This window comes from Lactuca sativa, chromosome 3, assembly GCF_002870075.4.
Source record: "Lactuca sativa cultivar Salinas chromosome 3, Lsat_Salinas_v11, whole genome shotgun sequence".
Classification (NCBI taxonomy): Eukaryota; Viridiplantae; Streptophyta; class Magnoliopsida; order Asterales; family Asteraceae; genus Lactuca; species Lactuca sativa.
In genome coordinates, this window is record NC_056625.2 from 83,224,150 (window position 1) to 83,236,745 (window position 12,596).

General features: G+C 33.6%; 1 protein-coding gene and 1 long non-coding RNA gene across 4 annotated transcripts; one reads left to right on the forward strand and one right to left on the reverse strand.

Annotated features, from left to right (window-relative positions):
* Positions 1 to 983: 983 nt before the first annotated feature.
* Positions 984 to 3,827, forward strand: LOC111920329 (uncharacterized). Of its 3 annotated transcripts, none has more exons than XR_002859807.3 (6): positions 984 to 1,223; positions 1,372 to 1,693; positions 1,766 to 1,792; positions 2,352 to 2,577; positions 2,821 to 2,866; positions 3,433 to 3,827. It is a non-coding gene; the product is annotated as an uncharacterized LOC111920329 (long non-coding RNA). The 3 variants fall into 3 exon arrangements; XR_002859808.3 differs by having other exon boundaries at positions 991 to 1,223; positions 1,462 to 1,693; XR_002859809.2 differs by lacking the exon at positions 984 to 1,223 and adding an exon at positions 1,230 to 1,371 and having other exon boundaries at positions 1,462 to 1,693.
* A 3,333-nt stretch (positions 3,828 to 7,160) lies between these two features.
* Positions 7,161 to 8,645, reverse strand: LOC111920288 (uncharacterized). Its single transcript, XM_023915866.3, has one exon. It carries the CDS (start codon positions 8,643 to 8,645, stop codon positions 7,161 to 7,163), a length of 1,485 nt encoding a protein of 494 aa, XP_023771634.2.
* Positions 8,646 to 12,596: the final 3,951 nt, after the last annotated feature.

Sequence of the window (12,596 nt, forward strand, 5' to 3'; positions counted from 1 at the left end):
TTTCCCTTCTTTCTTAGTGGTCAACAAGTAGGAAATTTAAGGGAGAAGAACGATACCAAGAGAACCAACAGGTGAAGAAGAAGAAAGTGGCCAGCAACTAATAAAGGGACGATGAATTTTAGGGTCTAGCTTATTGCCTAATTTTAGAAGATATTAATTGATTTATTATTTTACCATAATCAGATATACTAAGATTACCATTACACCCTTATTTGTTTATTTAATTATTTATTATTTCCCGCATTCTCATTGGTTCCTATAAGAACAAAATAGTTATTAGAAACGTTTGAACCTATCTCTCTCTCTCTCTCTCTCTCTCTCTCTATATATATATATATATATATATATATATATATATATATATATACTATCTTATAAAACAAATCCCACTATTTTTAAAAATAGATTGAATAAAATAATAATATTTTTTAAGACGTCCAAATCATTAAGCTAATTGTACAACTAATCACTAATAAAATAATATTAAAATTTAAACAAACTCCTATAAATCTTTTCTTCAAAGGTTTTGACCAGATTTTTTTTCATCCAAATAAATACTCAACACCCTATAATTTGGTAATTTCATCAATTTTCTTTATTTTTAATATGACATGTTTCCTAAAACAAACTAATGATTGAATTGAAAAATAATCATTCTCCATCGAAAATAAATTAATTGTCGAAACAAACTATTTGTCTCCCGCCGCTTTGCGCGGGTAAACGGCTAGTATATATATATATATATATATATATATATATATATATATATATATATATATATATATATATATATATATATATATATATATTTTACTATATTATTATAGAAACGTTACTATTTCTAAAAATAGATTTAACGCATTATATCTCTTATATGTATCAAAGATCCCCTTTAACTCTCACATATTGTTTCCTCCATAGGCCATATATCCTTATCTTTTTTGACCTGTTATTTATTTTTCATTTGAATTCCCACTTAAAATTAAAACTAAGTCAAAAACATTTGGATTCAGTAGACGGGTTCCTCAATCTCACCCACAAATCTCGGCCCCATTATAGCTCTCCCATATTTGATCCCTCCATCTCCCTTTATCTGTGAAAAAACAAAAATATCAGTTTGAAGATTTCATTCAGATTGCTTTTCGCTTTCCTTTCTCTCACTCAACGCAAACCCTAGCATCGATGATGACGAAGAACTTTCTCAGATGTCCACTGGTCGCAAGGTGAGAACCTCTCTAATGGATATATCATAAAGCTTACGAACGATGTTTTATTTTATAGGGTTTCTAATCTATGCTTTTTTATTCTTCATACCTTTACCTTGATATGTCGCCTTCTACCCGAATCTCATCTCACGTGCATACATTACAGGTAATCGTCAAACAAAAAGCTTAAATTTGAAATTCTTTGTCTCGCTAAATCAGTTAGGTTTTGCGATTTTTTATTCCAAATCAATGTCAGGCAAAGTGCAATTGACGTCGCCGCTCATGCCCTTCCTCGCGTTGCCATCATCCGTTGTGGATGGTAAGGTTTAAGTGGAGACTGCTTGGCTTGAAATTCTTGCTCAAATACCTTGATTATCTCTGGATATTGAAGCTTTCACCATAGTTGAGTGAAGATAAACATGGCAAAGCTTTATCGATGAAAATTAAACACCGCTGAACTCTCAATCATTCGGATTTTGTAATTTCTGGTAAAAGATTTGTTATATGTATACTCGATTGCATAAAATTCCTAACCTCTCTTTAATTCTCTTTCTTTTCAGTTTTGGGCGTAGAGGAGTGATTAGATGGTAAGCCTTTTGATTAAACATGACTTGATTCTTAATTACCTTCAACTGATGAAGGAGGATTCCCAAAAACTGGATGAAATGCTGCTTTTAGAAGTCATATAATCTGTAATATTTAGGGGAACTGGAACATCTATTTTAAAAATATATTTTAGAGGATGATTAGATCCATAAGTTCTAGGGTAACATGAAATGCTATTCTTATAATACATTCGCTTTGATGTTTAAACAATATTTAATCAATGTTGAGGGTTTAAGGTATTAGGTTTTCTATGACTATCAATTGAGGGTGTGCAACTTCAATTTTGGTGAAGTAGTTAGGACTTAGGAGAGTTAGTGATTTTGGACTTCCATGTAGCCTTATGTGAATATACAGAACATTTCTTCAAGTTTCATATAGTTCAACAGAGAGTATGATTAACAGTGGCACCAACAAAGACAATTGCTCTTAGGCCCATTTATTTTTATTCTTTTTGGTTTAAATTTCTTTTATGCTACTTCGTTTCTATATTTGGTTTGACATGATACAAATTCACATGACATCCCTTTCGTTCTTACACAGAAGCGATTGAGGATTGATGATGATGATTATGATGTTGATGACTGGGTTCATGAGTATTCACAAGTAAATTGATGTGTTGGGCTCTTGAATTTTAATATTGGGGCAGATTTACTCTATTTTTTCTTAATGATCTTGAGGTTGATGATGATGACGCTACCAGAGTACCAGGCTAATAAGATTCAAGATTATGTAAAAGGAATTGTCATGCCACTCATACATATTCAGAGTAAGGGATGACGTCTGTCATTGGGTTGCCTGTTATGTTACTTCATGCTAATTAATGTTCCTTTAAAGAAAATTTTTTACACCATTTATTCTTTTTAGTATCGATATCTATATAAATAAAAGTGCTAAACGATCATGGACCAGAGTTTATATATGCTGAATCAAAATGATGTTGTGTAGTTTCTTTTTGATACATTTTTGTGTGTTCTTTAATCTATAACGTTGATTTCTTATTTTTTTCCAGGAACATTGGATGCACCTTGGAATGAAGACTATATTTCACATTGAAGGTACTTTTATAGTTTTATTTAATCTTTTTTTTTTTAATTTCATAAATTTTTACAATAATCGCTATTAAACATGTATGCATCAACATGATGACTTCTGGTAATTAGGATATTTATTATAAGTGATTAGTGAATATTATTAAACAAAACATTTCTCAAAACAGTTGCAATTGTAAACTTTAGTAATCTAATGTTTATATTGTTATTTGTATATCCCCCTGTTCTTGGTTACGATATTAAGGTTTATTTTTCAAATGATTAAATATTTTTGGAATAAAGTGAAAAAAGGTTGATAAACTTATGTATGGATGCACAGACCTGTGGAAGAAAAAGAAGACATAGATAGACAACAATACCCCTGAAAACACCATATTGAAAGAGAAGGATGAAGGGCTTTTATTAGCATGGTTTTGATTATTATTTAGAATGATGGATGAATGATTATGATAGAAAAACAATGATTGCTTTTAATTGATGTAAAAATAGTGAAGTTATTGTAGTATATTTGTGCTTGCAGTTCTGTAAATTGCTTTGATATAAATAATTATAACACTATGAATTTGTTTCAGGTTCTTCAAATGATGACAAAGGAGGCTGCAATGGCAAACCTAGAGGCAGAAAGATTTGTTAGAACGTGTATTTAAATGAACTTTTAGTGAGTTAAGTTTCATTTTCAGAGCATGAAATGACCTTGAAGTGACAAATGAATCTGAGCAAAAAGCCTTAGGGACAATAGTGATTAAACTTGACCAAGACCACATACATTGTTAGATGGTTACAGATTTAAGTAGTGAAGAATCTGAACATTAAGTACAGATAGGAGAGATAATAGTGTAACTAAATGGTTAAGAATTTAAGACGTCTTAGAGTTGGTGATCAAAGTCTGTAGTATATATGTTGAATATCTATTCTCTGTATTTTTTGCATTGGTTGTAGTAAAGGTTACGATCATGGTTTTACTAAAGTTATAATGTACTTTTATTTGCATTAAAGAATCAAAAGATTTCCAATTAAGTTTATTTAAAAATCCTTTTATTTTTATTAAAGAGGATATATTCAAACAAAATCATATTTATTAAAAAAAAAAATTAAATAATTATTTGTTGAGAAAACATAGATAAGGCATGTCTTAAAGCTATATTTAAAAATACTATAAACTTCAATTTTTTTTTTTGTACCAAAAAATTATGTAGAACGTTATCATTGAGAAGAGAGTTCTTGACAAATTTTGTTCGAACCAGCCCAACAAGACCACAGAGAATCAAGATACCATCAAAGCTAAAATGAAGAAACATATTGCCATGGACTAAATCGATTTTGTTCAAGATGTGTGTTTATGGTTACAAACTCATGATCCAGCCTCATTAAGTCATTTTCCAGCCCAATAAATCAATTACTAGCGCATTAAGTCATTTTTCAACTTTATTAAGTAAATTTCTAAGTCATTTTAGTATACCACGACGGTTAAAAGTTGGATGCCAAGTAATATTGTTACAAAATATTGATCAATCAAATGGATTGTGTAATGGCACCATATTGATATGCAAATTTTTTTAGCATAATGTCATTGTGCAGAAATAGTTGTTGGTCAACATCCTCGCAAAAGAGTTTTTTCCAAGGATTCCTTTTTGTTTTTCCGAAGATGACATGTTCCCCTTTCACGCTCATGTTTTGTGATGACGATCAATAAAGCTCATAGACAAAAAATTCCAAATGTAAGTATATATATTTATCAAAATCGGTATTTTTGCATGGATAACTTTACATTGCCTTATCCAGAGGGACATCACGTAGAAAAACAAAGGTATCAGTGAATCTTGAATCCTGAAAAAAGGTTTAACGATGACGAAATCTATACCTTAAAGGCGGTGTATAAAGAAATGTTGCATGATTAATATTGTACATAAATGGTCCATGTGGTTTCTCAGAATCTTGGTTTTCGCCCCAAACTTTTTTGCGTCGCATATATGGTCCAGATGGTTTTCGTCTTGAAAAAAACTAATTGCCGAAACAATATATTCGTCGCCCGCCGCTTTGCGCGGGTAGGCGGCTAGTATATATATATATATATATATATATATATATATATATATATATATATATATATATATATATATATATATATATATATATATATATAGGCCCAACACCATGCTGGAAAAACGAAATTGAGTTATAATTAAAGTAAAAAAATAAAGACTCTAGGATTTGGATTTGGAAGAAGGAAAAAATTGATAGCAACACCCTTTTAGACTATGAAGTTAGGATTTTTTTTAGGGCATTGGAGATATACAAGGGCATTATAAGAACAAAAGAAGCCTTCAATTTGCATTGCCGGTGATGCATGTAGAGCCATGAAATTGCACGGTTGTAGCAGAGCATGTAGATTTGACCATAAAGTAGGGCCAAACTTGAATTTATAACAACATCCTAGAGCTTGATCAACTTGTATCAGCAGAGCCACCAAGAGAAACTATGAAAAGTGGGAATTGATTATTTATAATCCGGAGAAAATGGTTAATTTATATAAACTGAACAAAGTAGGTTATTTTTGTTAATAAGGTTCTCCTTAGTAATCTTTACAATGGATCGTGGTTCTCCAACCCACCACAAAGATGAACACTACCCCGGTGGTCCGTGGTGAGTCGTGATCATCCTTGAATGTAGTGGGGAGCACTAGCCACAATGACCAATGCGCTTTCTTCTACCCTCTGCGTTCCCTACAAATTGGTTTGTGGTATGTACTTTGTACACCAGCTATTGTGGAAGAAAAAGATAGCCAGGTGGAACAAGATGAAGCTTGAAGTGGTTTGCAGTTCGTGAGGAGTACTGCAGACAGCCTAAATGACATTTTGTTGTGTTTTGTTTTTTATAATGGAACGAAGGATATGTTAGTTAAGTTTAGTTGATTTCCCTAAAAACAATTACATTTCACCATTTTACGAAACCCAAATTCCATTCCTTCGGTTCATCCAACACGACCTTAACCAACTAAACGTGCTACTCCTTCGTCGATGCTCACAAACATATTATTCTCATCATCGATTTTCATAGCTCCCTGCCTACTTTTCATGCCACATGCCACTTCCACAGTCCTCCACCTTCCTTTCAGCGGCATCAATTTCCAAGTACAGAAACACAAACCAAATCATTTGAATCCTTTATAGACGACACAAATTCGTTTTGAATCTATCAGAAATCGCTACGAAATCATTTGCTCGCTTTTTACCATCGAATTACAACACTCCATTTATGCTCAACTTATGTTCCTTTACACATGGTTGTTTAAAGAAAAGATTAATACATATTAACCATTAGATGAAATGCCTAAATGATTTTATTTTTTTGAATTAAATGTTGAGATTAGTTGTATGGTTTGTTCATAGTGTAGTGTTGTGATTTCATAGAATACTAGAAAACAAAGAATATTTTTAGGAAATAAGTACCATAACGGTATCCAAAAATATGTTTATTCACACAATATAATATGAAAAAACGTAATGGTTCCCATATGTCTGAGACAAACTTGGTCAAATGTTGTGTATTGTATTATATCAATAATCACGTACATAAGGAGTATATATAGATCATACAATTACACTTTGCATCCCTATAATGCTAAAGTATTTTATAATTGTTTAATAGTCCCCCGCAAGTTAAGGCTAGGGAGCGACCTGTAGCTTGGATCTTTACTCAGCAAACCGTTGGGATGGCAATGGCTTTATAAAAATATATGCAATGTGATCATGTGTGGAAATGAATTGTACTAAGAGTTTCTGTAGACCTACCTTTTCTCCGACAAAATGGAAATTAACCTCAACATGTTTCTTACGAGCATGAAAGATTGGATTTGTTGATAAGTATGTAGCACCCAAATTATCACACCACAATACCGGGACAAATGTCATAGAAACTTTGAGCTCTTAGAGAAGAGCTTCAAGCCAAGTGAGTTCAGCTACAATGTCAGCTACGACTTTGTACTTTGATTTCATTGATGACCTAGAGATTGTTTTTTGGCCGACCAAGATATGAGATTGTTGCCAAGATAAATGGCATATCCCCCAGTGAATTGACGCTTATCCGGGCAACGAGCCCAGTTAGTACTCAAGGAACGAGCATGAGAATCGGTGTATGCATGAAGGACAGACCCCGTGTTCTGTTTGATGAGAACACCATAGTCGGATGTTCCTTGAAGATCGCGATCTTCAAGGAACATCCGACTATGGTGTTCTCATCAAACAGAACACGGGGTCTGTCCTTCATGCATACACCGATTCTCATGCTCGTTCCTTGAGTACTAACTGGGCTCTTTGGTGAACTTGTGTCTATTGGGTAAATGTTTTCTGTGACAGTCAAACCAACACGGTTTCCTCCCTTCTGAAAGCCAAAATGATCCTGATTTATGTGAACAATACGGACAAGCTAACTTCCCATGCGAGCTCCAACCAGATAACATTGCATAAGCTGGGAAGTCACTAACTGTCCACAATAGTACGACCCTCATTTGAAAATTGTTCTTTCGATAAGCATCATAAGTTTCGATGCCATCAGTGAACAACATTTTTAGCTCGTCTACTAAAGGTTGTAGAAAAACATCTATATTTTGCCCGGGATTCTTCTTCCCAGGAATGAGCAAAGGAATTTGCATGTACTCATGTTTGAAAGATAACCAAGGAGGTAGGTTGTAAACCGTAATAAAAACCGGCCAACATGAATACGCGCTTCCATATGAACTATTTGGACAAAACCCATCGGTACACAAACCTAGACGAATATTGCGTGTCTCTTGTGCAAAAGCAGGAAACATTGTGTCAAAGTGAATCCAAGCCTTTCCTTCACTAGGATGTGTCATTTTTTCATGATTTATTGGATGATCTGAGTGCCAAGTCAAATTGCGGGCTATCTTCTTTGAATAGAACAATCTTTGAAGTCTTGGTCCAATCGGCATGTAAGTCATGACCAAATTAGGCACCTTGTTAGAATTCTTCTTGTATCTACTTTCCTTACATACTACACAATGATCCAAATCAGAATGTTGGCCATTAAATAGTATGCAATGGTTGATGCAAACATGAATCCGTTGTGACGGCATCTCTAATGACTTCAACTTTTTCTTAGTCTCATAGAAGTTTCTAGGTATCTTTGCATCATCTGGTACACAATCTTTCAATATTGGAAGTAGTTTATCAAATGTTAAGTCTGAAACATTGCACTCTGATTTCCAATGTAACAATCTTGAGGTGGCGGATAGTGAAGTAGCTTTCTTACACCCTTCCCACAAAGGCTCATTGAATTCTCTCATCTTGGTAAAGAAAGTATCGGCCATTTGATTAGGGCTTTGTGGTGTTTGCTGGTAATAAGGAGCATGAATTTGGTGCATGCTTTCTGTAAACATTTCTTGGTATCCTGTATATACACCAACATCAGCAGAGTCCTCTTGACCCACATCTTGAGACGGTCCGGCGTTTGAACATTGACCCATGTCTTGTGTTGGATATAACTCACCATGTGCAGACCATTGATAATAGTTGGGCATGAAACCATTTTGACATATATCAAATTCAACCATCTGTCTCGACTTATAATTCCGATTTTTGCAAACTGAACACGGGCATCTAATTTCGGAAACTACTAACCCGTTTCTTAGAGTTCTATATTTGACGACTGTGACATTGGTAAATGCATAATCCAAGAATTGCTTGACATAGAATTGAAATTCTGGATTAAAAATCTGATTACTATCGACTCTCATTGTGTACATCCATTCTCTATTTGGCCCCATTATCGATATGTAATTCTAATATATTGCAAATGTTAGAATGTAACATATCATCACAATAATTAATCCATCAATAAATTAAAGCTTTTAATTACTTCCCGTTTGAATGCTTTCTATATAAAGCTTTAAATTACTAGTATTGGATGTTGTTCCAACTCTAGTTTTCTTTTACAGAAATGGATAGAAAAATAGTTACATTTACAGAAATAGATTCATAAACGCAGGATTCATACATAATTGTGAAAATAAAAGATTTTTAAATTGTAAATACAAGATTCATATATAATTGTGAAAGTTATAGATTATTAAAGGAAACAGGTCTAGATATGTTCATATACATACATACTGAAACATATAAGCACAAAGAAGCACAAATAAGCACAAACAAACATAAATATGTACAAATTGATACATATAGATGAAACAATTTGTACAAATAAGATTGTGAAGATGGTGATACATAATAGACACTAAGACGAACTTAGATTCAAACATACATTCTGATTTGTAAATTAGTTGGGTCAGGGGTGGAGGTGGTAGCAAGCAACTGACCTGAACTAACCGACGACGGAAACAAGTGGTGGTCTAGAAGTTATTGGCTGCGGCAACGGAGACAGCGCCGGCGTGAAGTGGCTGTGATTGTCGTTTGATGCAGCAACGGTGGGAAGAAACGCCTGCAACTGAGACACCGCCGGCATAAAGTGACTGTGATGGTGGTTTATCGCAGCAACGGTTGTGTTGTGGGGAAAATCGGCGGTGGCTAGAGGTGATTTGGGGAGACGCCGACCATGGTTTGGGGAGAATGGCCGATTCTTTGTTTTCTATAAGACTGAAGTAAGAAAGGCTAGGTAAAAGAAAAGAGGAAGGGTAAAAGAGGAAGAAGTAAGTATTTGGAGTTTGTGGGAATTTCGTCGGAACTTTCCGACAAATTTCCAACGAAAGCAAAAGAAAAAAATATAAATATTATATATTAACTTTGGAGTGTGATTCCGTGTGGGTGATGCATCTTTCCGTTTAAGATTAAAAAGACTTTTCAAATATTATATATTATATATATATATATATAATATTATACTATATGGTGACATAAATATGATTATTAGATTTATTATTAATAGTTTTATTATTATAATTATTACTATATAAACTTATAACTATTAATAACTTGATTATTTTTTATATTTTTTTATTATTAGCATGTGTACATATGTCGTATGTCTAGTTAATTTTAGTTATACATATGGTAAACCTAATATTAATAACAATGATAATAATAATATAATTATAGTAAGCCTAATTTTAATAAAACAATATAGTTATATATTAAAAATATTAATAAAAATAAATTTGATAAGAAAATAATAACAATAACAATAAAAAATAATAATATTATTTGTTATATTTACATTAATAATAAAATAAAATAATAATAATTATATTTATATTAATAATAATATGAATTTTTAATTATTATATTTATTAAAATGATAATATTAAAAAAAAGGAGGGAAGGCAAAACAAAGAGGGAAAATCAAAAAGAAAAGATGGGAAAAACTTTCATTCCCGCTGTTATATTTCCTACCAAGTTCCAACAGAGTTTTTAATTTTAAATATTAATTAATTGTTCGTTGGTATTTTGTAGGAAACTTCCAACGGGCTTCCAACAGACTCTGTATAGTATCTAATTCCATAGGGTTTTTGTTGGATTTTTGTTAGATTCTACTTTTGTTGTAAGGGTGTAGGAAATTAGATGGAAATTTCCAACAAAACAAAATCGTTGGAAATTTTTGGTAGCTAAATCCAAATATTCTAGTAGTGAGATAATGAAGAATCCTTTTAACTGCAGACCAATGATTTGTAGTAGGAGAATGCATGAATTGGCAAACCTTGTTGACAATATTTAAATGGGTCATTGCATAAGGGATTGTCACCGAGGTACAAATTTGCAGTGGTAGTAATTGGAGATGACACCGGTTTTGCATGAGATAGATTTGCCCACTGAAGTAATTCTAAAATATATTTCTTTTGAGATAAAATAATGTCAGAGTTTTTGTGAACCACTTCAATGCCTAAAAAATATGAAAGAGTTCCCAAATCTTGAATTGTAAAGGTTTGACTCAGTTTTTTAATGATATGATTGATGGTAGCAGCTTTGTTACCGGTGAGTATAATATCATCAAAATAAACTAGCATATACAAGTTGGTGCCCTTAGATGAATTAAAGAAAAGAGAGGGGTTGGCCTTTGAACAAAGAAAGCCGAGAGCTTGTACATCCTTTGTTAATCCATGAAACCACTCACAGGGCGCCTGTTTGAGCTTATACAGAGATTTATGACGCAAGCATAGATGAATAAAAGAAAAGAGAGGGGTCGGTCTTTGATCAACGAAAGCCGAGAGCTTGTACATCCTTTGTTAAATGAAACCACGCACGGGGCGCCTGTTTGAGCCCGTATAGAGATTTATGAAGCAAGCATAGATGATAAGGTTTTAGGGGATCAACAAAACCAGGTGGTTGTCATAAGTAAAGAGTCTCTTGGAGTTTTGCATGCAAGAAGGCATCTTAAACATCCAATTGTCGTAGAGCCCATTTCTGTGTAACAGCAAAGAGAAATCATTGTACGAATAGTAGTAGATTTTACAGCATGACTGAATGTTTCAGTGTAGTCATTACTTGATTGTCGATTGAACCCTTTTGCAACGAGACGTGCTTTGTACCAAGTGATTTTTTCCCGGTTTGATCTGTTTTTAGTTTGTACACCCATTTGCAATCAACTACATTCGTATCCGGAATAGGTGGAACAAGAGACCATTTTTTTATTACGTATTAGCACATGATATTATTAATTCATGGAAACTTGCCATTTTGATGATTTGTTGGAATCGAAAAAGGTTGTTGGTTCGAAAGTAGAGAAGTCAGTATGGGTGGTGAAGGCATATGGGTCGAATGGAACTCGTGGTTTAGGATTTGGGCGAAGATTGGATGGTCGAAATCAAGGAGGCAGTTGATGATTATGAGAAGAAGTATCAGTGGAGGTAGTAGGTGGAGTGACATGTGATGTGGTATTAAGAGCAGTAGATGTAGATGGGCTGGTGGTGGGGTGTCATTAGAAGAGGTTGGGTTGTTTGGTGTGGGGTCAGTAACAGGTCGATTGTCAGTTAAGGTTGTAGGTATAGTTTCGAATGGGTGTAGGATAACTGGATATGGGTTGGAAGGTGTAGGTGTCACAAATGGAGGATCGGTTTGTTGAAAGGGGAAGTTTTGTTCAACAAAACGACCATGACGGGCAATGTACATGTGATCAGTAGTAAGATCGAGACACCGGTAACCATGGTGATCGGGACTGTAACCGAGAAAGACACATGGAAGGGAACGAAAATCCATTTTGTGTTTTATATGGACGAATATGAGCATAAGACAAACCACCAAAAACACACAAGAATGAAAAATCGAGTTTGTGAGAGAAGGAGTGTTCAAGAGCTAACATATTGGATGCGTTATCGAATAGCATGTGATTAACTAGGTAAACAATAGTGTCATAAGAAAAGTGCCAAAAACGAGATGGAACACCGGATTGAGCAAGCAAAGTGAGTCATGTTTCCACAACGTGTCGATATCGATGTTCAACAAAGCCATTTTGCTCAGTCGTATGAGGACATGAACGTCTATGAGTAATGTCGAGTGTAGAAAAGAAATTAGCAAGGTTTCAAAATTCTCCACCCCAATCAGTTTGGACAAATTTAAGTTTTGTGTTAAAATATCATTCAACCATAGCTATGAAGTGTTTAAAGTGAGCAAACACATCATATTTATGTTTTAAAGAGAAAAACCACATGTAACGTGTAAAATGATCAACACAAAGTATGTCCAACAGAGGAGGTAATGGGAGAAGGTCCCATACATCACAAAAAAAAAAAAAAAAAAAAAAAAAAAAAAAAAAAAAAAAAAATCAAAAA

Excerpts from the sequence above, each read along its gene's own strand:
- LOC111920288 (XM_023915866.3), bottom strand. The coding sequence starts at position 8,645 with ATGGGGCCAAATAGAGAATGGATGTACACAATGAGAGTCGATAGTAAT.